We start from the raw sequence: 25,658 nt of genomic DNA, 5'->3' as shown, positions 1-25,658 counted from the left end.
TCTCATTCCTAGCAAACTTATTGTAGCATGTCTCACAACTGTACTTCTTGCAAGATGGATTCTTAGGACAGTCTCTCTCCTCGTGCCGACGAGCATTACTTCTGTTCGAAAACTTCTGTCAAAGTTGCCGAAAGACGTCGGCAGGCCTCCAGCCATTGTTGAAGCTAGTGGTACTGCAGACATCAAAGTTTCTAGCGTTTTCGGTGACGTTTTTTCAGCTTCCACTTGAATATTCACGATCGTCGTTGGCTTCACTAACATCGAGACCTCCGTTGACGAGGGTATATATCCCATCAGGATCTGAGCTGTTGTTGGTGTCTTTGCCATCAGCGTATCAATTGTCGATGTTACACCTTCCTTCAAAGTCGACATTGAAACGTATAAATTCAAACTAAATAGCGGGATACATGTCGAAGAGAGATTATCAGCACTCTACCAAAGCCACAAGCGAAGTCATCTGGTCCCTACATACACACTTGTAGCGACTGGTATAGTTCGTGAGTCAGAACAATTAATTATGCACTTTCTTTTGTGTTTGTCAGTTTACTTTGTTTGAAATATAGTTTGACCAAATTCATACGAAAGTTTCTCCAACCGCCTACAATTTTAGTCAAGCTACATTGTTCCAAGGGCTGGTTTTTTAACAGATGCATACGGAAGACTATACATGTAATTTCATTGTATGTAGCCCGCAGCTCTTAGTTAATGACTACAGAAACAAAACGTGCAACGGTGACGTCTTACTTCAAGATGGCCTGTGTGACGTCATAATCCAAGATGGCCGCGACAATTATCAATCCCGAGACTTGGACCTGTTCCCGGAGCCCCAATATATACTACTGTAATGTAAATTTACAAAAAAAAAAGTCCTTGTAACCTTACTAGTTGAAGTACCCGTGCTTCGTTACTGAAGGCTAAAGGCAGAACACTGACGTGCTGCTACAGTGAACCCATGTACCTATGTTAGCTATTTTTTATATATATATATATATATATATATATATATATATATATATATATAGATAAACAGTAATCAGTGAGTGAGTGACTGACTGCCACGCTACTAAGTCCACCTGGGTCCCCTCCTAGTGGGTACGCCACTGTCACGCCCCCTATGTCCACCACTTTAGCGCCTCGAATAAAAGAAAATTAAATCAAAGTTTTAAGAAGCAAAATAAATTGCATTAATATAATACTACTAAATAAATACATACAAAAATAATGTTTTATTTAGAATGGAAGCATGTTTAAGGACAGTTTGAGGAGCGATAAAACATTCTGACGGTAAAACTTTGATGATTTACTGTGAAGTAAAATAAAACATGACAAGCATTGAATACAGTTAGGATTTTGAATAAGTTTTACTGTTGTATGACTTTAAAATGCATTACTTCAGAACGTTAGTTAAATAGGACAAATTAAATTACTAAATTTATTAGATAAATCCATTTACTTTTAAAGTTAAAATAATATATTTTCATATGGCAGGGATAAAATAAATACGCCAACTTTTATTGTCTTCTAACAAAATTCGTACGTTTGTCAAATACATTATTTTCAGAGAAATAATAGTTTAAACCAAAGTCTTTTTTCTTTGTTAGTAACACTATAATTTGAATTTCACGGTTGTTCGTCACACCGCATCACCAGATGTTACCTCTGTACCTTGCCTCTCACTCTACAATGATTGATATAAAGCTATCCAGTGCTCTCTTTTAATGTTTTTAGTGTTACACTTTTCGGCCATTGTAATTTTGTTTTCTTTATTTATTTCTTCTGGTCTTTCAAAGAATGTTATTTGAATTAGTATTAGGTTAATGGGTAGTTTTTTATTATATTTATTTATTTACACCAGAGAGATATTAAATCATTATTATAGTAGGTATATATTTTGAAAAGCCCCGCACAAGTATGTAAGAAAATGCAGAGAATTTTACTTGAAGCACTACAGTAACATTTATTTTGACTCAGTTTCCATTAAATTTTCTTGTACACGTACAAAAAAAAAACATCTTTCTCGGTTGTATCGAAATATTATCTGAAACACGTACGTTTTCATTACACTTGGTTTTGTCAGTTTCTGGCGTTTTTTCCTTAACAGAAGAACGGGATACGATCAATTGGTTATAAATATCTTATCAGGTTGTAAGTCAATCGATTAGAGAAATGGTGAGGGGAAGATATTTATGGCACTTTTAAAACTTCTTTCCGTTACCTTAGATGCAAGTGTTCGCTTGAAACATACGTGCATTGTAAGGATTATTGAGAACTACAAACAATTCCGGGCCAGTATCTTGAAGTTTATTTCATTTTCATGAAGATACAACACACGCAGTTGAAGTGAGCGTCATTAAATTCATGATTTCCACCAAAAAATCTAAAATAAAAATTTAAAATAAAAACTTTTCTCTATTTTGAGGGAATAATTCCTCCGAGGTCGTGACCTTGTCAATTAGGATTCCATGGCCGCCATCTTGAATTATGACATAACTGTTGCAATTATCGTTATGACCGCCATCTTGAAAATCCGTATTTCTATGCTAAAAAATCGGGAAAATTTTTAAAATTTATCAAAAATACAAATAATTATATTTTAATAAAATATTATTTTTAAAACGTACTTACGTCTTTTGAACCCGGCGAGGTCATTATTAATATAATGGTTGAAACGTTAAGTTCCTGTCTTTGGTTCAATACTTGACCGATACAAAAAAAATCATTTTAGTAAAAAATATTAATTTGAATAAATTTGGTGGAAAGTCCTAAAAGCAGCTTATATTCCTAGTCAAGCAGCCTCCAGTAGTTCGTTGACGAGATATGATGACCGCGATCTTGGAAATTTGAAATTATTAAGACAGAAATTAGGAAAAAAATTAAAAATTCAACAAAACATGACTCATTATTGTACTAATTTATTCTATCAACATCCTTCCTTGGTTCCATCCCTGGTCAATGTAAAAAATACAAATTGAATTAAAGATTCCATAAAAGTGACAGGTTCAAGAAACAAAACAACACAAATAGTAGTATAGGAAAGTATTTCCGGGCGCACGGCGCTGGCGCGTGGAGCCGGAGCCGGTGTCCGCCATCTTGGATTGTGACGTCACGGCGGCCATCTTGGAGGAGTGTAACGGGACACAGCGTAACGGGACAAGTTTGACCTTGACCTTTGACCCTCAAAATTCGCCAAAATTGGGCAAATTTTGCCCAAAATTCCTCAAAATTCGCCAAAATTTCCATTTCTGTGAAAAAAAATTCCGCCAAAAAATCTCAAAAAATTCCACAATTCAAAAATTCCCGCTTTCGAGAGAAAAATTCCCGTTTCGAGGGAAAATTTCCCGTTTTTAGTCCTTAAAAATCCCAGCGGCTAGAAATGTCCATATGTAGGCTTAAGCATCCATGTCTACAGCCTACGATAAGCCTCTGACGTCATCATGGATTATGACGTCACTGTTGCATTTTCCGTTACGGCCGCCATCTTTAACTTTTTTATTTATTATCCGATTTTAATGAAAAAAATTTTAAAAAATATAAAAAAATTCAAATAATAAAATTTTAATAAAAAATATTTAAAAAATAAACTTTTACGACACGGAGTTCGGAGTCCTCGGTTCGAACCCGGTGAGGGCAAAAAAATTAAAAAATGGCGACCGATCCTTCTCTCACAGTGACTGCTGGCATACTGACTCCCACCACTTTTTTCATAGCATATATCATCCGGCAGTATGACGTCATGTACGCCATCTTTAAATTTGGACGCCATCTTGAAAATCTTTATTTATTATCCGATTTTAATGAAAAAAATTCCAAAATTCATCAAAAAATTAACGTATTTGAATTCTGTTTGATTATACCGATGTACGTCCTTGGTTCGATTCCCGGCGAGAGTAAACGGTCGATCCTTCCTCCATGAAAGCTACCTAGACTGATCTACCACCACCAGTACCAAGGTATATATCATCAACTGGTATGACATCATGTCCGCCATCTTGTCTTCATCCGCTGGAGACCACCATCTTGTTTTCGTCAGCTAGAGTGTGCCGATACCATGTAGTATAATTATCTGGTCACTATACTTGTGTCCTCAACTGTTGACATTGAACATTGACCTTGAACTTTAACCTTGACCTTGAAATTTGGCCTTGACCTTGAAATTTGACTTTGTCCTGTAAATTTGACTTTGTCCTTGTCGACCATCATGGATCCGACATTTTATGTTCAGTACATGCTACCAGAGGATACCACCTGCTGGAGTACGCCATCTTGTGTGTGTACTTGTATTATAGAGTACATTTCCATCTAGATAATTTTATTCTAACCCGCTACAGTGCAGTAATCATTTATTACCGAGGTGCCCCCGCCATCATGAAATTCAACCGCCATCTTGAAATCATGTAATAATGTAGCTAGAAAAGCGGGAAAAAATCCAAAATTCATTAAATAAATCACTCATTAACTTACATATCGATTCGATCCGCTCCAGTCCTTGGCTCGATCCTCGATCGATGCAAAACATTTAATTTTATGAAAAAAAATAATAATTCCAATAAACCATGTTCAACATTCATAAAGAGACTTTAAATCCTCTACTACTATCATCCTATCAGACGTCAAGACTACCATATTGGAAATTCGTAATTGTAATGCTAGAGATTCGGGAAAAAGTTCAAAACTCATTAAATAAATTTGTAATCTATATACTGATTGATTAGATCGACTAAGGTCCTTGGTTAGATCCCTTGTCGATACAAAACAACTTTAATTTTAAAAAAGTACCAGAAAAGTGTAAGGTTCGAGGAATAAAACACCTAAAAGTCTTTTACAAACATAATATTTATTACACAATTTCTATCCTACTACAGAATCACTTGCGAAAGCCAGCAATCTTATAAAAATTTAGCCCTGCATAGACGTACAACGACTACTTCTTAGCTCCAAATGGCTCCAAATGCTCCAAACGGCCTCCAAATGGCTCCAAAAGCTCCAACAGCCTCCAAATGCTTAACACAGTTCCAAATGGCTCCAAATGCTCCAAACAGCCTCCAAATGCTTGACAGCTCCAAATGCTCCAAATTCTTGACAGCTCCAAATGCTTCAAAAGGCTCCAAATGCTCCAAATGACTCCAAAAGGCTCCAAATGCTCCAACAGCTCCAAAAAAAAAAGGCTCCAAATGCTCAAACAGCCTCCAATGCATAACACAGCTCCAAATGGCTCCAAATGTTCCAAACGGCCTCCAAATGGCTCCAACAGCCTCCAAATGCTTAACACAGCTCTAAATGGCTCCAAATGCTCCAAACGGCCTCCAAATGCTTGACAGCTCCAAATGTCTCCAGCAGCTCCAAATGCTCCAACAGCTCCAAAAAAAGGCTCCAAATGCTCCAACAGCCTCCAAATGCTTAACACAGCTCCAAATGGCTCCAAATGCTCCAAACGGTCTCCAAATGCTTGACAGCTCCAAATGTCTCCAGCAGCTCCAAATGCTCCAACAGCTCCAAAAAAAGGCTCCAAATGCTCCAACAGCCTCCAAATGCTTAACACAGCTCCAAATGGCTCCAAATTCTTGACAGCTCCAAATGCATAACACAGCTCCAAATGGCTCCAAATGCTCCAAACGGCCTCCAAATGCTTGACAGCTCTAAATGTCTCCAGCAGCTCCAAATGCTCCAACAGCTCCAAAAAAAGGCTCCAAATGCTCCAACAGCCTCCAAATGCTTAACACAGCTCCAAATGGCTCCAAATGCTTGGCAGCTCCAAATGCTTCAAAAGGCTCCAAATGCTCCAAATGGCTCCAACAGCTCCAAAAGACTCCAAATGCTTCAAAAGGCTCCAATTGCTCCAAGAGCTCCATCTTCAATTGGTTCCAACTGATTCCTATTACTTTTATCGAACTTGGCATGATTACTAACATGTCTTTATCAGTATACATTTTGACTGGCAGTGGTAACGTTTTTTACACCTTTAAGTTATAAGTTTTATTTAGAAATCAGATTTCGATAAATGATAGCTTCCATCTGGAAAGAAAATATATTAATTTATCTTCAAGTTTATACACATACATTTAATCCATTATTGTATGTAGCCAGCTTCCCTCAGTTCTTTGAGTATGAAGGATATTTCTTTAATGTTCGAATAGTTTCCTGCACAAAGCGATCCATGTAGTAGTCGTAGCCTGTTAACCAATATGTTAGGATCTTCCCATGAGGTATAATCAATCTCTTCTGCTGCCTTCATCATCCTTGCATGTTTATAATAAATATTATCTCTGGTGTCTATCGTTTTAACACCAACCACAAGGTCACTTTCGTCATCTTGCCAGTGATTATCACAAGCTTGATCAGGATAATTTATTTTATTACGTCGTTTCCATCGTTTTGGTCTCAAACCACCATCACAGTCTTCGCTCTTGCATGCTTTTGGTGCTTCAGTACAGTACTCAATCATGTCAGCTTCTGATGTGTCACCACAGTCTTCAATCATGTCAGCACCACAAACTTGATCAGGATAATTTATTTTATTACGTCGTTTCCATCGTTTTGGTCTCAGACTGCCATCACAGTCTTCGATCTTGCCTGCTTTAGGTGTTTCAGTACAGTACTCAATCATGTCAGCCTCAGATGTGTCACCACAATCTTCAATCATGCCAGCCTCAGATGATTCATCAAAGTCTTCGACCTTGTAAGCTTCAGGTGGTTCTCCATCTTTCACATTTTCATGGAGACGACTAGATATTGGAGTAAATATATTTTCATTTCTAATGTGGTTACAACTTCCTTCGTTTGTTTTAAATTTTAAATTATTATCTTGATCTAGATCAGTAATTTTAGCATTAGCTTTTTCGCCTTCGTTCCTCTTCAGCGATGTTGTAGCCCAGTCTTCGTTATCTTTATTCATCTTAATTGTACAGGTCTTGTAATGTCTATCCAAGTAATATCTTCTACCAAAGGATTTCTGACACTGACTGCAATGAAATGGTTTTTGACAAGGACCCAAATTACACTCGCTTCTCTCATGTCGTTTAGCATTCTTTCTCAAGGTAAACACCTTACTACAGTATCTACAGTGATGACGTTTTGATACAGCAACAAATCCCGTTTCAGGATTCATATTAGTTATTGAGACTAATGCCAGATGCAAACTAAGAGTTTTAAATTAGATATATTACTTAAATAGAATTTTTTAATTATTTCATCAGCGAGAATTAATTTATCTCATTCAAAGGTACTTGTTGCAAGTAGTTCTGCTTTTCAACAACAGATGTCGCCACATGTTACTTGCAGGTAAATAATATTTAGTTCTTTTATGCGGGATGCGGGATGCTCACTAACGATCGCAAAAGAAGGATGGCTTCGCTAGACTCCAAGGAGAAGGAAGTTCGTCCATCCTGTTAGTGCTTCTTAGATTTCTCAGAGATTATTTGACTGAGTAATGATATTTTTTTTTTTTTAAATTTCCACCTGATAAAAATATTACAAGTGCTGATTTATTGACAGAATTTCAATAATTAAATGCAACCTTGAATAAAAAAATGACATGACTCATTAAGTAAAAAATTCTTCATGCAGAGATCAATTCCTCATCAATAACCAGAAGCACTCGGAGAAAACCATCAGATGTCTAGTCAGGAATAATCAGAAGCACCCAGAGAAAACCATCATAATATTGTCAAGAATAAACGGGAGCACACGGAGAAATCCACCATAATATTGACAAGAATAATCAGGAGCACACGGAGAAAACCACCGCAAGTTTTCTTTGATATCATAAAATTTCAGGAAAAAAAATAATAAAAAATAAAAATAAATTAATAAAAAATTTAAAAAAAAATAAAATAAAAAATACATAAATATATTCTGCTAGCTTGTGAACTTCTCATTGTTGAACAAAGATAGAGTTCTAGTACAAGCCAGAATTTTATGTATTTTTTATTTTATTTTTTTTAAATTTTTTATTAATTTATTTTTATTTTTTATTATTTTTTTTCCTGAAATTTTATGATATCAAAGAAAACTTGCGGTGGTTTTCTCCGTGTGCTCCTGATTATTCTTGTCAATATTATGGTGGATTTCTCCGTGTGCTCCCGTTTATTCTTGACAATATTATGATGGTTTTCTCTGGGTGCTTCTGATTATTCCTGACTAGACATCTGATGGTTTTCTCCGAGTGCTTCTGGTTATTGATGAGGAATTGATCTCTGCATGAAGAATTTTTTACTTAATGAGTCATGTCATTTTTTTATTCAAGGTTGCATTTAATTATTGAAATTCTGTCAATAAATCAGCACTTGTAATATTTTTATCAGGTGGAAATTTAAAAAAAAAAAATATCATTACTCAGTCAAATAATCTCTGAGAAATCTAAGAAGCACTAACAGGATGGACGAACTTCCTTCTCCTTGGAGTCTAGCGAAGCCATCCTTCTTTTGCGATCGTTAGTGAGCATCCCGCATCCCGCATAAAAGAACTAAATATTATTTACCTGCAAGTAACATGTGGCGACATCTGTTGTTGAAAAGCAGAACTACTTGCAACAAGTACCTTTGAATGAGATAAATTAATTCTCGCTGATGAAATAATTAAAAAATTCTATTTAAGTAATATATCTAATTTAAAACTCTTAGTTTGCATCTGGCATTAGTCTCAATAACTAATATGAATCCTGAAACGGGATTTGTTGCTGTATCAAAACGTCATCACTGTAGATACTGTAGCAAGGTGTTTACCTTGAGAAAGAATGCTAAACGACATGAGAGAAGCGAGTGTAATTTGGGTCCTTGTCAAAAACCATTTCATTGCAGTCAGTGTCAGAAATCCTTTGGTAGAAGATATTACTTGGATAGACATTACAAGACCTGTACAATTAAGATGAATAAAGATAACGAAGACTGGGCTACAACATCGCTGAAGAGGAACGAAGGCGAAAAAGCTAATGCTAAAATTACTGATCTAGATCAAGATAATAATTTAAAATTTAAAACAAACGAAGGAAGTTGTAACCACATTAGAAATGAAAATATATTTACTCCAATATCTAGTCGTCTCCATGAAAATGTGAAAGATGGAGAACCACCTGAAGCTTACAAGGTCGAAGACTTTGATGAATCATCTGAGGCTGGCATGATTGAAGATTGTGGTGACACATCTGAGGCTGACATGATTGAGTACTGTACTGAAACACCTAAAGCAGGCAAGATCGAAGACTGTGATGGCAGTCTGAGACCAAAACGATGGAAACGACGTAATAAAATAAATTATCCTGATCAAGTTTGTGGTGCTGACATGATTGAAGACTGTGGTGACACATCAGAAGCTGACATGATTGAGTACTGTACTGAAGCACCAAAAGCATGCAAGAGCGAAGACTGTGATGGTGGTTTGAGACCAAAACGATGGAAACGACGTAATAAAATAAATTATCCTGATCAAGCTTGTGATAATCACTGGCAAGATGACGAAAGTGACCTTGTGGTTGGTGTTAAAACGATAGACACCAGAGATAATATTTATTATAAACATGCAAGGATGATGAAGGCAGCAGAAGAGATTGATTATACCTCATGGGAAGATCCTAACATATTGGTTAACAGGCTACGACTACTACATGGATCGCTTTGTGCAGGAAACTATTCGAACATTAAAGAAATATCCTTCATACTCAAAGAACTGAGGGAAGCTGGCTACATACAATAATGGATTAAATGTATGTGTATAAACTTGAAGATAAATTAATATATTTTCTTTCCAGATGGAAGCTATCATTTATCGAAATCTGATTTCTAAATAAAACTTATAACTTAAAGGTGTAAAAAACGTTACCACTGCCAGTCAAAATGTATACTGATAATGACATGTTAGTAATCATGCCAAGTTCGATAAAAGTAATAGGAATCAGTTGGAACCAATTGAAGATGGAGCTCTTGGAGCAATTGGAGCCTTTTGAAGCATTTGGAGTCTTTTGGAGCTGTTGGAGCCATTTGGAGCATTTGGAGCCTTTTGAAGCATTTGGAGCTGCCAAGCATTTGGAGCCATTTGGAGCTGTGTTAAGCATTTGGAGGCTGTTGGAGCATTTGGAGCCTTTTTTTGGAGCTGTTGGAGCATTTGGAGCTGCTGGAGACATTTAGAGCTGTCAAGCATTTGGAGGCCGTTTGGAGCATTTGGAGCCATTTGGAGCTGTGTTATGCATTTGGAGCTGTCAAGAATTTGGAGCCATTTGGAGCTGTGTTAAGCATTTGGAGGCTGTTGGAGCATTTGGAGCCTTTTTTTGGAGCTGTTGGAGCATTTGGAGCTGCTGGAGACATTTGGAGCTGTCAAGCATTTGGAGACCGTTTGGAGCATTTGGAGCCATTTGGAGCTGTGTTAAGCATTTGGAGGCTGTTGGAGCATTTGGAGCCTTTTTTTGGAGCTGTTGGAGCATTTGGAGCTGCTGGAGACATTTGGAGCTGTCAAGCATTTGGAGGCCGTTTGGAGCATTTGGAGCCATTTAGAGCTGTGTTAAGCATTTGGAGGCTGTTGGAGCCATTTGGAGGCCGTTTGGAACATTTGGAGCCATTTGGAGCTGTGTTATGCATTGGAGGCTGTTTGAGCATTTGGAGCCTTTTTTTTTTGGAGCTGTTGGAGCATTTGGAGCCTTTTGGAGTCATTTGGAGCATTTGGAGCCTTTTGAAGCATTTGGAGCTGTCAAGAATTTGGAGCATTTGGAGCTGTCAAGCATTTGGAGGCTGTTTGGAGCATTTGGAGCCATTTGGAACTGTGTTAAGCATTTGGAGGCTGTTGGAGCTTTTGGAGCCATTTGGAGGCCGTTTGGAGCATTTGGAGCCATTTGGAGCTAAGAAGTAGTCGTTGTACGTCTATGCAGGGCTAAATTTTTATAAGATTGCTGGCTTTCGCAAGTGATTCTGTAGTAGGATAGAAATTGTGTAATAAATATTATGTTTGTAAAAGACTTTTAGGTGTTTTATTCCTCGAACCTTACACTTTTCTGGTACTTTTTTAAAATTAAAGTTGTTTTGTATCGACAAGGGATCTAACCAAGGACCTTAGTCGATCTAATCAATCAGTATATAGATTACAAATTTATTTAATGAGTTTTGAACTTTTTCCCGAATCTCTAGCATTACAATTACGAATTTCCAATATGGTAGTCTTGACGTCTGATAGGATGATAGTAGTAGAGGATTTAAAGTCTCTTTATGAATGTTGAACATGGTTTATTGGAATTATTATTTTTTTTCATAAAATTAAATGTTTTGCATCGATCGAGGATCGAGCCAAGGACTGGAGCGGATCGAATCGATATGTAAGTTAATGAGTGATTTATTTAATGAATTTTGGATTTTTTCCCGCTTTTCTAGCTACATTATTACATGATTTCAAGATGGCGGTCGAATTTCATGATGGCGGGGGCACCTCGGTAATAAATGATTACTGCACTGTAGCGGGTTAGAATAAAATTATCTAGATGGAAATGTACTCTATAATACAAGTACACACACAAGATGGCGTACTCCAGCAGGTGGTATCCTCTGGTAGCATGTACTGAACATAAAATGTCGGATCCATGATGGTCGACAAGGACAAAGTCAAATTTACAGGACAAAGTCAAATTTCAAGGTCAAGGCCAAATTTCAAGGTCAAGGTTAAAGTTCAAGGTCAATGTTCAATGTCAACAGTTGAGGACACAAGTATAGTGACCAGATAATTATACTACATGGTATCGGCACACTCTAGCTGACGAAAACAAGATGGTGGTCTCCAGCGGATGAAGACAAGATGGCGGACATGATGTCATACCAGTTGATGATATATACCTTGGTACTGGTGGTGGTAGATCAGTCTAGGTAGCTTTCATGGAGGAAGGATCGACCGTTTACTCTCGCCGGGAATCGAACCAAGGACGTACATCGGTATAATCAAACAGAATTCAAATACGTTAATTTTTTGATGAATTTTGGAATTTTTTTCATTAAAATCGGATAATAAATAAAGATTTTCAAGATGGCGTCCAAATTTAAAGATGGCGTACATGACGTCATACTGCCGGATGATATATGCTATGAAAAAAGTGGTGGGAGTCAGTATGCCAGCAGTCACTGTGAGGGAAGGATCGGTCGCCATTTTTTAATTTTTTTGCCCTCACCGGGTTCGAACCGAGGACTCCGAACTCCGTTTCGTAAAAGTTTATTTTTTAAATATTTTTTATTAAAATTTTATTATTTGAATTTTTTTATATTTTTTAAAATTTTTTTCATTAAAATCGGATAATAAATAAAAAAGTTAAAGATGGCGGCCGTAACGGAAAATGCAACAGTGACGTCATAATCCATGATGACGTCAGAGGCTTATCGTAGGCTGTAGACATGGATGCTTAAGCCTACATATGGACATTTCTAGCCGCTGGGATTTTTAAGGACTAAAAACGGGAAATTTTCCCTCGAAACGGGAATTTTTCTCTCGAAAGCGGGAATTTTTGAATTGTGGAATTTTTTGAGATTTTTTGGCGGAATTTTTTTTCACAGAAATGGAAATTTTGGCGAATTTTGAGGAATTTTGGGCAAAATTTGCCCAATTTTGGCGAATTTTGAGGGTCAAAGGTCAAGGTCAAACTTGTCCCGTTACGCTGTGTCCCGTTACACTCCTCCAAGATGGCCGCCGTGACGTCACAATCCAAGATGGCGGACACCGGCTCCGGCTCCACGCGCCAGCGCCGTGCGCCCGGAAATACTTTCCTATACTACTACAAATCAAAACGGGAAATTTTCCCTCAAAATAGAGACATTTAAAAAAATTTGGCGGAATTTTTTTTTCCAAAAAAAACTGGAAATTTTTGCGAATTTTGGACAAATATTGGCAAATTAAGCGTCAATTTGAAAAATTTTTAAGGTCCAGGTCAAAGGTAAAGGTCATCCAAGCTGGCCACCGTGACGTCACAATCCAAGATGGCGTCAACAATCCAAAACCCACAGCCTGAAGCCTGGTCCAACTCCGACTGTTATATAGGTACTACTGTTATAGTCGATCGAACTGCCAATAATTAAACAGTTCCCTTGACCTAAAGGAGAGACTTAAGCACACTTGGAAAAAGTTTCCTGCTCTTTTATTGCTCGCTCTAGAGCTTTTTAACCTGCGTCGCCTCTGCTTCAATACTTCTTTTGATGAGGTTTTATAATTGGCCCAGTCTTTGACATAAACTGTGGCCCAATCATAGAAGCAGGTTTGAATTCTAGCCTATCGCGAAATGAATCTGCGAAGTTTCCCGATCTACAGCAATAATATTAGGCCTACGAGTTATAAAGAACTTGGATGTCGACTAAGTGATTAGATATACAAACACAAATTTATGCCATTAAAAATCATTTCTTGGTTCAGACGCGAACTAATCCACACAACTGATAGATGTAAGTCGACAAATGCTACAAAATATGAGCTACCCACACTCATGTTGTAGCTGAAAATGTATTTGGTTCATCCATGAATTACACTGTAATTATTTTTTGTAAATGGAACAGAAATATTTATATAAAATTACATTTAATTGTAAAATTGTACATTTATATGAAAGAAACTGTGTCGCTACAAAATAGTGTTCGCTGTTATACTGGGTTCGGATTCGTACCCGAGCATTTATGCTTTGTTTTATCCCTATACCTCCAACAGTTAAAGTTATTTGTAAACCGTTCCCTGAATAGCTTTCCAGTATTAAATGTGCACATTAATAAGCACAATAAAACAAAAGTAAGTCAAATTATTGACTATTCTATAGTTTTTCCATGGTTAAAAAATTATGCTGTAATGAAACACCAATTAAAATATAAAATTATGCGCCAATTATCGTAATAAATACTCAGTATTATCTCAAAAAACGTATATCATATATGCAAAAAAAAATCATAGCCATGTTTTGTATAAAATTACATTATATTTATTGTAGTATTGCAAACTATTTCTTTGGCAACTTGTTTCCAAAGGGATCTTTTGTAAAAGTACAGATTTTGTTTTGTGCACAAATGAGGAGCGCTCTGAAATCGTGGCGGATATGTGAACTATTCATAGTGCAGGAACATCCACTTTTCCAGAAATAGCCGATTTCGACTTGATCGTAGGCTAAAAATATAATACCCCGAGAAATGGTTCCTCAGCGTGGGCAATAGCCTTCACTAAACGCTCGCCGTTCGAGCTGAAACGAGACCACGTACTACGACTTCCCGCAGCGAAGGCGGGCTATCACGCCCACAAACCTGACAAAAATATCGAAGGTTCTGGAAAGTATCGATGTTCCGAGCTACAATATTCCTAGCAGCCGAGATGTTACGTAACGGTGTTCGACGGAAAAGTTGAAAGGGGGATTGTGAAATGGCATGAGTCAAGGGAAAATCGTTCGAAGGGAAGGAGGGGGACAGACTAAAGTCGTATAGTGAATAAGTAATTAAGCCGTGTTGTTGACCAGGAATAGAACAGTGGGGAGTGGGGCTGTCTTCATACATAAAAGACAGGCGACACTTACAGGATGTATCATCACTCGTCGTGGCAAATTACAACGCAAAGTTCCTTTTCCGGGTAATGATACGCTACGCGACTTGCTGGCGAGTTTAAAGTTCCAAACAACTGCAGACAACCAGCGACACAACCAAGAGAGAAATATTACATACAGTCTGTGCCAGTAGATTTACCTTCAGGCGTGGGTGTAAATAAATACGCAATAAAATTATATATCCATGGTGAAGCAAATATTGTGTGAAATCGAAAAGTGCGAAAATAACACAATATCACGGGTCGTTTTGGAAAAGGAAGAGTTTGATTAAAATGTTTCTGTAACATGATTGCACACACGCATATAATATATGTATGTTTGCATATTTGTTAGCAGATCACATAATCCTAACATATATATAAAGATACCAAAGGTAAGGCACAAAACTTTGAAAGATTTGGACCTCGAAGTTTGGTCGAACTATAGTACTTTGAAAGACATGGTCGTAGTTCGAATCCAACCCACAACCCTCGCCACATCAAAAAGAATATTTAGTTTGCTATGGCCACAGAGACAATCGAGATATCGATTGTTGAAGAAATTACGGTTGTTTGGTCATTTTGTAAACTATCAGCAAAAACTGAAATTACAACTACTGTAGGCAGAAATAAAAATTAAATCTCTGCAAGTATACCCCAAGTATACAATCGTGTGGAATAATGGAACATTCTTTGAAGATTGGCATATTAGCGCCATCATTACTGAAGCTACCAATACGTACGTGTGCATTAAGTAACATACCACACGAATTCCTAACCTTCTAGTGGTATGCAACCTGCTACACGCATACGTTGTTAGAGCTGCCTATTCCAATTCCGAAACGATAGACAATGTACCGTAACATGTTAGCGAGGGCAGTTTGACTAAACTTAACTGAACTGAAATGAAAATTATGAAACTGGGTGTATACGCCTTGCAATAAAGTCAGAAGCACAAGAACGCAACATGTATAAAACGCAAGCAAACAAAGGTAGTTTATAAGAATGCAAGTCAGAACACATCACCAAACCTAAAAATTAAAATTGTAAAATAGAAAAATTAATTTTCTCGTCGGGCTTCTTTTCATATTTTTTTACGAAAAATATGTAAAATTCTTAATAATTTAATTCAAATGTGCCCTTTTAATTCACTGTGAGGAAGTTTAGTATGTGAAAACATGATGCGTGTAATGGAAAGAAATTCGTAGCCTTCTATACACTTACACTTAACGTGGGAACAATTCATCTAAAAGTATATAAGGTGGAAACGCAAGGTGAAACGAAAGAAATTACTTTATAAATGAGTATGTACATGGAAACAAAGTTTTTTTTCTTTTTGCGTTTATTTTTGCATTTTTTTCTTGCGTAGTTTATAAACACATTCTTAAGCGCCTCCTCCTTTCAGAAGATAAAATAAATTAGAGAAAACCTCTCACCACAAAAAAAAGCTCTTTATATAACATGAGACACTCTTAGAACAGGCAAAAAGATACCAAGCAATGATATTTGATCACACGAGGCTCAGGATTGTGTTTGTTAAAAATAATTTATGTTTAAAATTACTATTGTATGAAAAATTACTTAGATATAAATCAGGAAAATTTCATTTTAGTAATTTTGTACTAAGTTTTCATTTCTGTACACTGGGATCCATTGCAAATTATCTGATTTATATGATCAATTATATCATTCTTATAGGGTTTTTGCAGTAATGACCTTCGTAATGCCTCACACAGGTTTAAATATCTCCCCCCCCCCCTTAACGAACAAAATACTTGCATGTACCACTGACGGAGCTGGTATATAGACTTAGTTTTCACTAAACTATAATAAGCTCATTCCTAAAAAAAAAAAAAAAATTAATTTCTAATGGATGTTCTACCATGTAGTACGTTATTGCATCAAATACGTGTTATCTGATAAATGGTTATTGCAATGTAAATTTTAATTTAATATATATTTTTTGCAATGCATAATACTTATTTAATGTTGCAATTTGGAGACACAGAATGTACTAATCATATCAGTGCCTCACATCTGACAACTTAAATTATGCTCTAACCTCTTAAAAATTATCACTTCTGTTATCTTCTACAGTTAAATAAATACATATCAAATATTTTGAAGACAGTAGAAAAAAAATATCAGACTCTTAAATCTTCTTTAGTTTATCTAACTCATTTCCCTTAAAGTTATTCATTTACATATATTGTAGTAACTTTATATTCCACATGATACAGCGGCGGTCGCCAATACAAGGAAGAAACTGCTGTTGCGGGTATACCGTGTTGCAGTCTAATATGAGTTCAGATTTATTCGCGAAAAAAATGCCTGCCCCCTATCTATAGAGACTGGAAAAAATTCGTGGTTTCAAATGACCACTAGGATAGACTCCACGATTATCTATGCACTCGGGCAAATATCACCTGGTCATTGGCTACCGACTCTCGGGACACCTGTTTACTGCGATTCTCATGATTCGATACTTCTTTTGTTGAGTGTTTGCCATTGGCTCCATGAGTCCTTTCAGGTAGATTGCGGTCCAATCACTGACGCAGCATTAAGCTAAACGAGTTTGGATTCCAGCCTGTCTCGACAGGAATCCGCGAATTTTTCCGGTCTCTACCTATCTTAGAATCTTTTTTGCGATAAAGAAAGCTGTCAAGGTGGGTTTACGATTGAAAATTAAGAATTAAGACTTAAGACTTAGTCGGATACTTACCATATGACTCTATGTAAACTAGTGGAATGGTTTACGATTGTCGTGTGTGAATTTTGACGGGTCGTGTGCGAACCATATGATGACTTAAGACTTAACAGAAATGGTTATATTTTATATTTTTCGTTAAGACTTAAGGGAAGCGACCAATCACAACAAACCGGAACCTTTCAACCGGAAGTTTATGTCTTATTGTTGGACCGAGCGAGGCAGCATTTTGGGTTAGAATTCGTATATTTTGTCATTTGTAATCATCATCCATTTCGAAAATATATAGATATCCCATTTATCAATGACCTATTTCAAACCTGCTTCTCCGTTTCGAACAATGGCCGACCATGTGTTTTTGTGCTGTGATTGGCTAGAATTAACGACTTCCTGTGTCAATCATAAACTGGAAAATGTAGTTTTGACTTAATCGTGTGCTCGATGTTAAGTTATAATTAGGGCCATGCAGATTTCGCGAAAAGATTTCGAGACTAGATGAAAGTTAAAACACTATAGCATCGTCTGTGTTTCGTGAATTGGGCGAGTTTCTCCCAGGTACGTATCGAGTGTAACAACACCAATCACAGTGACTCAGCGTGGAAGTAAAAGCGCGTCCTGAGTGGCTCGGTCGAAACAAGGCAACGAATTCTCTCGCAGGCGGCCGCCAATCGCAAGGAAGAAACCGCTGTTGCGGGTATACCGTGTTGCAGTCTAATAGGAGTTCTGATTTATTCGCGAAAAAAAAATGCCTATAGAGACTGGAAAAATTCGCGGTTTCAATGACCACTATAGGATAGACTCCAAGATTATCTATGTACTCGGGCAACTATCACCTGGTCATTGGTTACCGACTCGGGACACCTGTTTACTGCGATTCTCATGATTCGATACTTCTTTTGTTGAGTGTTTTGCCATTGGCTCAGAGTCCTTTCAGGTAGATTGCGGTCCAATCACTGACGCAGCATTAAGCTGAACGAGTTTGGATTCCCGCCTGTCTCGAAAAGGAACCCGCGAATTTTTTCCGGTCTCTACGTCTAGGAGTCTGTTTTGCGATAAAGAAAGCTGTCAGAGGTTCAGGGTGTAAAATGACGCTATTGTTCTAAGGTTTTTAAAAAAAATTTCCTTAAATGAAACAATTGTATCTGTAAATAATCTGAGTGTATATGTAGAGACCCGGAAATTTCGCGGGTTCAATGACCTCCAGGATAGACTCCAATATCCTCTACACACTCGGGCAAATGCCAACTGTTCATTGGCTGCTGACTTGTGAGTCGTCTCGACTGGGTGGCCTGTGATTCAACACTTCAATGAGTGAGGATCTCTAATTGGCCCTCAGTCCTCCAGATTAACAGTAAACCAATGGCAGAAGACGCACTAAGGTATAATTATTTGAATTTTAGCATAACACGAAATGAACCCGCGAATTTTCCGGGTCTCTATGTATATGTAACTGAAATGAAAAATATGTAATTTTCTGGCAAAGAGCACTGAGTGCTGGTATGTCAATGCGACCTGTATTTGTAAAGAACTTGAAAAGACAAAATAAAGAGACTTTGATATTGAATTGAATTCCGCAGGCGGGCGAGGGTAAGGGGGAAGGCGCGATGGAGGAGCACCCGGTGAGCCAGTTCTTCAGCGGCGCCTGCGTGCTGGTGACGGGAGCCACCGGCTTCGTGGGCAAGGCGCTGGTGGAGAAGCTGCTGCGCTGCTGCCCGGGGCTGGCCGCCGTCTACCTGCTGGTCCGACCCAAGAGGGGCGTCGACGTGGCGGCGAGGCACGCCCGCCTGCTGCAGCACCACGTCAGTGGCATCCCCTTCAGCGGGTCGTTACCACAACGCCGAACATACCATACCACAACGCCGGACGTACAATAACGTCGGATACCATAACGCCGAATGTCAAAACTGACCACAACGCCGACAGCTAGAAAACTTGCTGTGTACCACAACGCCGAATGTCAAAATTGACCACAACGCTGACAGCTAGAAAACTGCTGTGTACCACAACGCCGAATTACCACAACGCCGAATTACCACAACGCCGAAAAAATGATTTTTGCGGGGAAGGGGGGGGGGGCACAGGAGCAAAATGAAAAATAAATTGAATGAATTTGTGTGCTAACCTTACCTAACGTAACCTTTGTGGCAGTCCCTGCAATGACATTTTTCGGTGTTAATGTATTTCGGCGTTGTGGTACACAACAGTTTTCTAGCTGTCGGCGTTGTGGTCTCAATTTTGACATTCGGCGTTGTGGTATTTCGGCGTTGTGGTGCGTCCCCGGGTTGGTTCAGCCACCTCAGTCCTTTGCACACACTCATTCACACATTGCACTCCGCTGGGTAGCCTGCGATACGTCAATCTACTGGTTCGAGAGTTTCCGATTGGCCCGGAGAGCTCCGTAATAACTTACTGTGAAGCCAAATTCAGAAGCAGCATAAAGCCATGCATATTTCGCGAAAAAGATTCAGAGACTAGATATAAGTAGAGACGGGAAAAATTCGCGGATTCATTTCACGACAGCCTGAAATTCAAATAGTTATACCTCAGTGCTGCCTCTGCCTCTGCTATTGGCTCACAACTCACCTGGACGACTCTGGGCCATTGAGAAACACTCAACCGAAGCTGTATCGAATCACAGGCCGCTACGTTGGGACATATCCACAAGACAGCAGCCAATGTGATGGTGACATTTGACCGAGTGTACGTAGAACTATAAAGTTCATCCTGGAGGTCATTGAACCCGCGAATTTTTCCAGTCCCTAGATATAAGTTACAACACTGTAGCATCATCTGTGTTTCGTGATTGGGTGAATTTAATTTAGTTCAGGTACATGTCGATTGTTACAACACAAATCACAGTAATTCGGCGCGGAAGCAAACGCGTCCTAAGTGGCTAGGTCAAACAAGGCAACGACTTCTCTCGCAGGCGGCCGCCAATCACAAGGAAGAAACCGCTGGTGCGGGTATACCGTGTTGCAGTCTAATAGGAGTTCTGATTTATTCGTGAAAATTGCCTGCCCCTAGCTATATATGTGCTTTGTCACGAAATGTATCTAAGTTTTTTTTTCGGTCAAAAATTACCAGTTGCTGAGGACACGAATATTCCATGTAGTAATTCCGTTCCATGCTCGACTCGTTAACTAGCCCACACTCAATCAAGCATTGTTTGTAGGAACTGGAAAATGTAAATAGAATCAACAGCCCCTTACGTTCTTGTGATAAACCCGCATGTCCATTGGCTGTTAAATGTGACTGGGGGGTAGGTGATTGGTAGGGACCGGAAAAATTCTCAGTTTCAATGACAATCCACAGACCTACGCACTCTTGGGAAAAAGTCCCCTGCTCACTGGTTGCTCGCTTGAGAGATTTACTTACCCGGGTTGCCTGTGATTTAATACTTTTTTTTAATGAGGGTTTATAATTGGCCCAGAGCCTTTCACATAAACCGTTGGCCCACCATAGGAGATAATCAAAGGTAAAATTAAAGTTTCAAGAGTAACAGTAAATGCAGGTAGACAACAAAACCTGAACGACGTAAAAAATATACGAACACAATGATGAACATAAACAGATATTATGGTCACAATTATGACGACAACACCAACAAACACAGTAGGTTTCCCTTGACAAAACTGTCTCGTCTTTGTGAGCCCATTGTTGTTGGTCTGTGCTGTTATTTTTTTTTCATTATTAAATTCCTTCCACAGAATTATTGTGCTGTCTAATATTTAAGTACGAATTTGTTTATCTGTGTCATCGTCATTGTGTTGTCCGTAATACCTGTTTAGGTTCATCGTTGGGTTTATCTGTTTGACATCTGCTGATTTAGGCTTGTTTTCTGTGGGCTTACTTTTTTTCGTTTTATTTGTTATTTTGCATTTATGAACTTACACAAACAGTGCAAAACTGCAATGGCGTATGTCTGAGAAATTTAATTAAATAAAAGTTTTCCTTTGCATGAATCGTTTAAAGCCCGTATTGGCCGAAGAACTCACAAGCTAGCGGTAAAATAACAATTGGAGTTTGAATAACATGTTCCTCTGTTCCAGTTCTAGAGGTAGTGATTTTCCACGTTATTTCTGCGCAAGTAACCTCAGGTTTTGTGATAGGTGGCCGTTTCCAAGAGAAGCCATTGCCTTACTTGGCCAGGCCATTGTGAACACATTTGCTTTCACACAGAACTGTTGTAGTTCGTGTACCTACAGTAAGAATGCATCTGAAAGAAACTCAACCATTCACGGAACACAGGCGGTGCTATAGTCTTTTAACACACAGCTTGCCTCGATATATTTACGCGAAAAAATCACAAGCCCTACTGAAACTATACAATCAACTTCTTAGAAACGGATACATTTCTTGTTTTTTTTTTTTTTTTTACCAGCAATATTCTTTAAAATTCACAGCCTTTTTCTTGTACTATTACAGAAAACTTTCTTGGCAGCTAGTTTTCAAAATATGTTTGATGTGTAGCATCTTAGCTCTCGGTATGAGAGATTTAGTGGGTGTAATTTCACGAAACCGATTGAAGTAGTGGAACGGAAATGTGTAATAACCACGCGAACCAAAGTTCACAAAGACAAATGGAAACTCTATATTATTAACTGTTGAATTAATTTTAACAAGATGGGCAGTAAATTAATAACATTCCTTGTCGAAAATAATGTTTGCAACCGGAGTTTAGTATTCGTTCAAATATGTTTCGCTTTTATTCATTATATATATATATATATATATATATATATATATATATATATATATACTTTTAAAAATTTCGGTCTGCTAATCAAATAATTCTATAGTCGACGTGGCTGGCCGGCAGAGAGATTTAGCGGCGTGTGCGTTAACTACGTGTGATTCATGCCCAGTAATATAGTTGAAAACACAATTTGCGTATATTTATCACGCTCATAATGTCCAAGTTTCGTTTTATAAGGGTATTTGCAACCCAGGTTGGATGTTACACATCAACTGGCGAGTACTGAAAACCTCGCTCGCATATTTTTTTTTGTATTGAAGCTTCTTTTGCTGAGAGGGCTACAATTTTCTAGCGTTACGAAAATTCCGGTCACATGAGGGAAATAGTTAGGTACGTGGTGGGGGGAACCGGTAGGAGGAGGAGACCGTAGGGGAGAGGTAGAAATGACGCATCATACTTGCACACTTGCATACTTGCACACCTGCATACTTGGGCAATAGAATAATTTAGCACTCGCATATATATATATATGTATATATATATATATATATATATATATATATATTCTATCTGTGACCTTGGCCAAAGATAATTATGTTTCCTATACCTAATATTATAATAAGCAAGAAGTTTCAATACTGTTGCACGTGGACTCCACGCAAACGTTTTTGAAGTGAAACTTTTTTTTTTCCTAGCCTAAGTTAATTCTAAGTGTGTAGGGGAGGGTCCAGGTTAGGGGAGGACCTAAGTGTGTCTCAGGCCGAAGCCTATACACTCTACCATGCGGGTTTTAAACCATGCGGGACAAGGGCACGTGCATCGTGTGCTATTGGGGTTTACTGGCCAGCCATGGCAGCAATTGGCGCCATGGCTGACGCCCCATTGGTCGCCTAGCTTAAAAGCTAGCTAATGTGACCCAGGTAAAACCTGCATAGACACAGGGAAAACCCTGGGCCGGTTCATGCGGGGATCAAATATCATGCATTAAGAGGCCACTCCAGTGTTTCAGGGGCACTACGCAACCTGCATTAACCTCATAAGATTCAATGCTATTTTCATTTTGCTTATAACTAATAAAATAATATAGATTTCGAAATGATGCTTGCTTGATATGTAAGACAACGATGCTCTTATCAAAGCCCCTTTCTTCAAAAACGTGCTTAAATTATGTTTTATCTTCATCTTCCTTCTTCCAGTCAACAGCCAACGACCTTTCAAGCCAGGGTGGGGGTAAGTCGTTCAGGCGAATGAAGTATCTTGCGAGTCGGACCCTCTTGCCCCCCAAATTCCCGGGTCGGTTGAAGGTCGCGCCGCCCAGGCTACCACTGGCTCCAACAGGGCCCCAACTTGAAGGCGCCGCCATCTCTTCCTTCAGAATTCCGATGCTGTTCAGTTCCGTTGCGCGCGCGGCAGTCCACAGCTCCGCAAGTTCCAGCCCGCAGTTCGTCTACACTTCGCTACTAAGGCACATCGAGCTCCCCTGCGGTGCCTTCGCCGACGAAGCTGCTTTCTGCCGCGCGCCGAGCTACATTCAGGCTACCTTTCTCCCCGACAGCCGTGATAACGACTCCACAGGCCGACCATTTGTCCGCGGACTGCTATTGGTTATTCAAAGTCACCCCAGCGAGATTGCAACTCTCGAGCTGGGATGACATATCCGCCACCCGCGGGACGCGGTCGGTAGCAGTTGGCACTGCTAGGCCGCCTCCCGTACGCACACAAATCCCGCACGCACTGCCAGCCTTCGGTTACCCAATAGGGCGCAGGGAACTCCCAGCCAACAGCCCGCGAGAGAGATGCGCACGACCCGAGAGACGACCAACTTCTTTGGGTGAAAATGACGGATAAATAGGTTGCGGACGGTGCAGAGAACTCGGCAGGCCGCGGGCTCCACGTGGCGGCGTGCGGCTCAGGTTGAACCCCGCCATGCTGCAGGGATAGGCGGGTCGCGGCGGTAGGGACCCACCTGCGCCTGACGCCACTCCGACTTGCTGGCATCTAGTAAGGCCAGAGGGCAACACAACGGGGTTTGAGCTGCTTATTATGAAGTGAGTTACGAATATGTTAACTCGTGTTTATTTTGAAGAAAAAAAAAGTCTGTCTCTGCCGTTTTATCCCAAACGATACATCGTGATTCGAGGTTCGAACTGCCGAAGAAGTTTCACTTGCATCCAGTGGCGTAACCAGGATTTGTGTATGGGGGGGGGGGTGTTAAGAAGCATGCCCCCCCCCCACCCACCCCCCCCTCCGTATTAAAGCGGTGGGGGGTCCGGGGGTCCTCCCCCGGGGAAAATGTGGATTTTAAGGTGTAAAATAGTGCTATTTTTAGCAGTTTTCGGTTCTTAATATTTAAATATTGTAATGGTAAATTTTTTTATTAATTTTAATATGAAATTTGTTTGAGTGATGAATAAGAAATTTAATTAAAGATTTGGTGCTAAAGGGGGGGGGGTTGAACCCCTAACCCTCCCCCCCCCCCACCAGGCTGCGCCACTGCTTGCATCGATGTGCACCGAGTTGAAGGTGGTGCCGCGCGGTTCGACAGGTGTTCGACCGCGTGCGGCGCGAGTGCCCGCAGGCGCTGGGCAAGGTGTGCAGCGTGCGCGGCGACGTGGCGCTGCCGGGGCTGTGGCTGGACGAGCCGGACCGCCGCGAGCTGTGCGCGCGCGTCACCGTCGTCTTCCACGCCGCCGCCACCGTCAAGTTCGACGAGTCGCTGCGGGTCGCCGCCAACCTCAACACGGCCGGCACGCAGCGCGTGCTCGAGCTCTGCCGCGGCATGGACAAGCTGCAGGTACGCCCCAGAAATTCACACGCACCGTCAATGTCGAGGGAAAGCGAAAGAGATATTTTTTTTTGTGTAATGAGAATGATGGAAAATTCAGTCCATCGTGCATGTTGTTATGATTCAACTTAAGATGATCTCAATTCTTGACTATTCCAAGACAGGGTGATAGGGGGCTCAAGACTAAGAATGAAAGACAATTCAATATAGAGACTTGATTTACTGTCAAGTACCGTTACAGTGTTAGCTGTCATCTAATTCCGACAATGATCGGGAGCCTCGCTACCACACCTCGGCAGGTTCCTTACCCACGCTGTGCTGGGTCGCGCTCGCGGCAGGAATTCGACGACGGACTGCGGCGGCCGAGGACACGGCGCTCCGTGGTTCCGGCGTCACGACTTCAGCCGTCCAGTCGCCGGTGACCAGAAGAAGCCCCTTCTCGACGGTGGCTGTCGTTTTTATCCTTCTGTCCGCGTCCGTGTTGATGTTCCGTGTTGTCCCCTTTTCTCTCGCAGCGGCGGTCGGCCTTCGGCGACCCGCGTCGCTGTTTCGCTGGCGGTGTTGAAATTGCTGACACCTCGTGTTTGACTCAGGGCGAGCCTGAAAACCGCTTGCCAGAGTGCTCAGAGCGAGTCATAACAATGTACAGTTTGTCCACGTGTGACACTAAAAATTGGGAGAATGCAATGATAGACAGTGGCGCTGAAGTCACATGTATCGGCGAGGAGTTGGTGAACTACCTCGAACAACAGGGCATACGATTACCCAAGATACCAGTGCCAGCACTCAGGATCACAGGAGTGACATCAAGGGCAAGCCCTGTAGTGAACAGACAGGTACTGATCACAGTACACGGCTTAGGCCAGCCCGAGGACCTGACTGTGCACTAGTTTGTGAAAGGCCTAGCCAAACCACTTATAATAGGTACTGATTTTCTATCACAATTTGGTGTGGTGACAGACTTTCGA

At 39.9% G+C, this 25,658-nt stretch overlaps 1 protein-coding gene across 1 annotated transcript in view; it reads left to right on the top strand.

Annotated features, from left to right (window-relative positions):
• The window catches only part of LOC134532254 (putative fatty acyl-CoA reductase CG5065), a 61,895-nt gene that overhangs the window by 16,248 nt on the left and 19,989 nt on the right, over positions 1–25,658 (top strand). The window contains exons 2-3 of the mRNA XM_063368675.1: positions 18,787–19,008; positions 24,451–24,699. Coding sequence (XP_063224745.1) covers positions 18,814–19,008; positions 24,451–24,699 — 444 coding nt within the window. The 5' untranslated portion in view covers positions 18,787–18,813. The remainder of the gene's footprint in view (positions 1–18,786; positions 19,009–24,450; positions 24,700–25,658) is intronic.

Source organism: Bacillus rossius, chromosome 5, assembly GCF_032445375.1.
Source record: "Bacillus rossius redtenbacheri isolate Brsri chromosome 5, Brsri_v3, whole genome shotgun sequence".
Lineage (NCBI taxonomy): Eukaryota > Metazoa > Arthropoda > Insecta > Phasmatodea > Bacillidae > Bacillus > Bacillus rossius.
The sequence above is the reverse complement of the archived record's forward strand: the minus strand, read 5'-3'. Positions and strand labels throughout refer to the sequence as shown.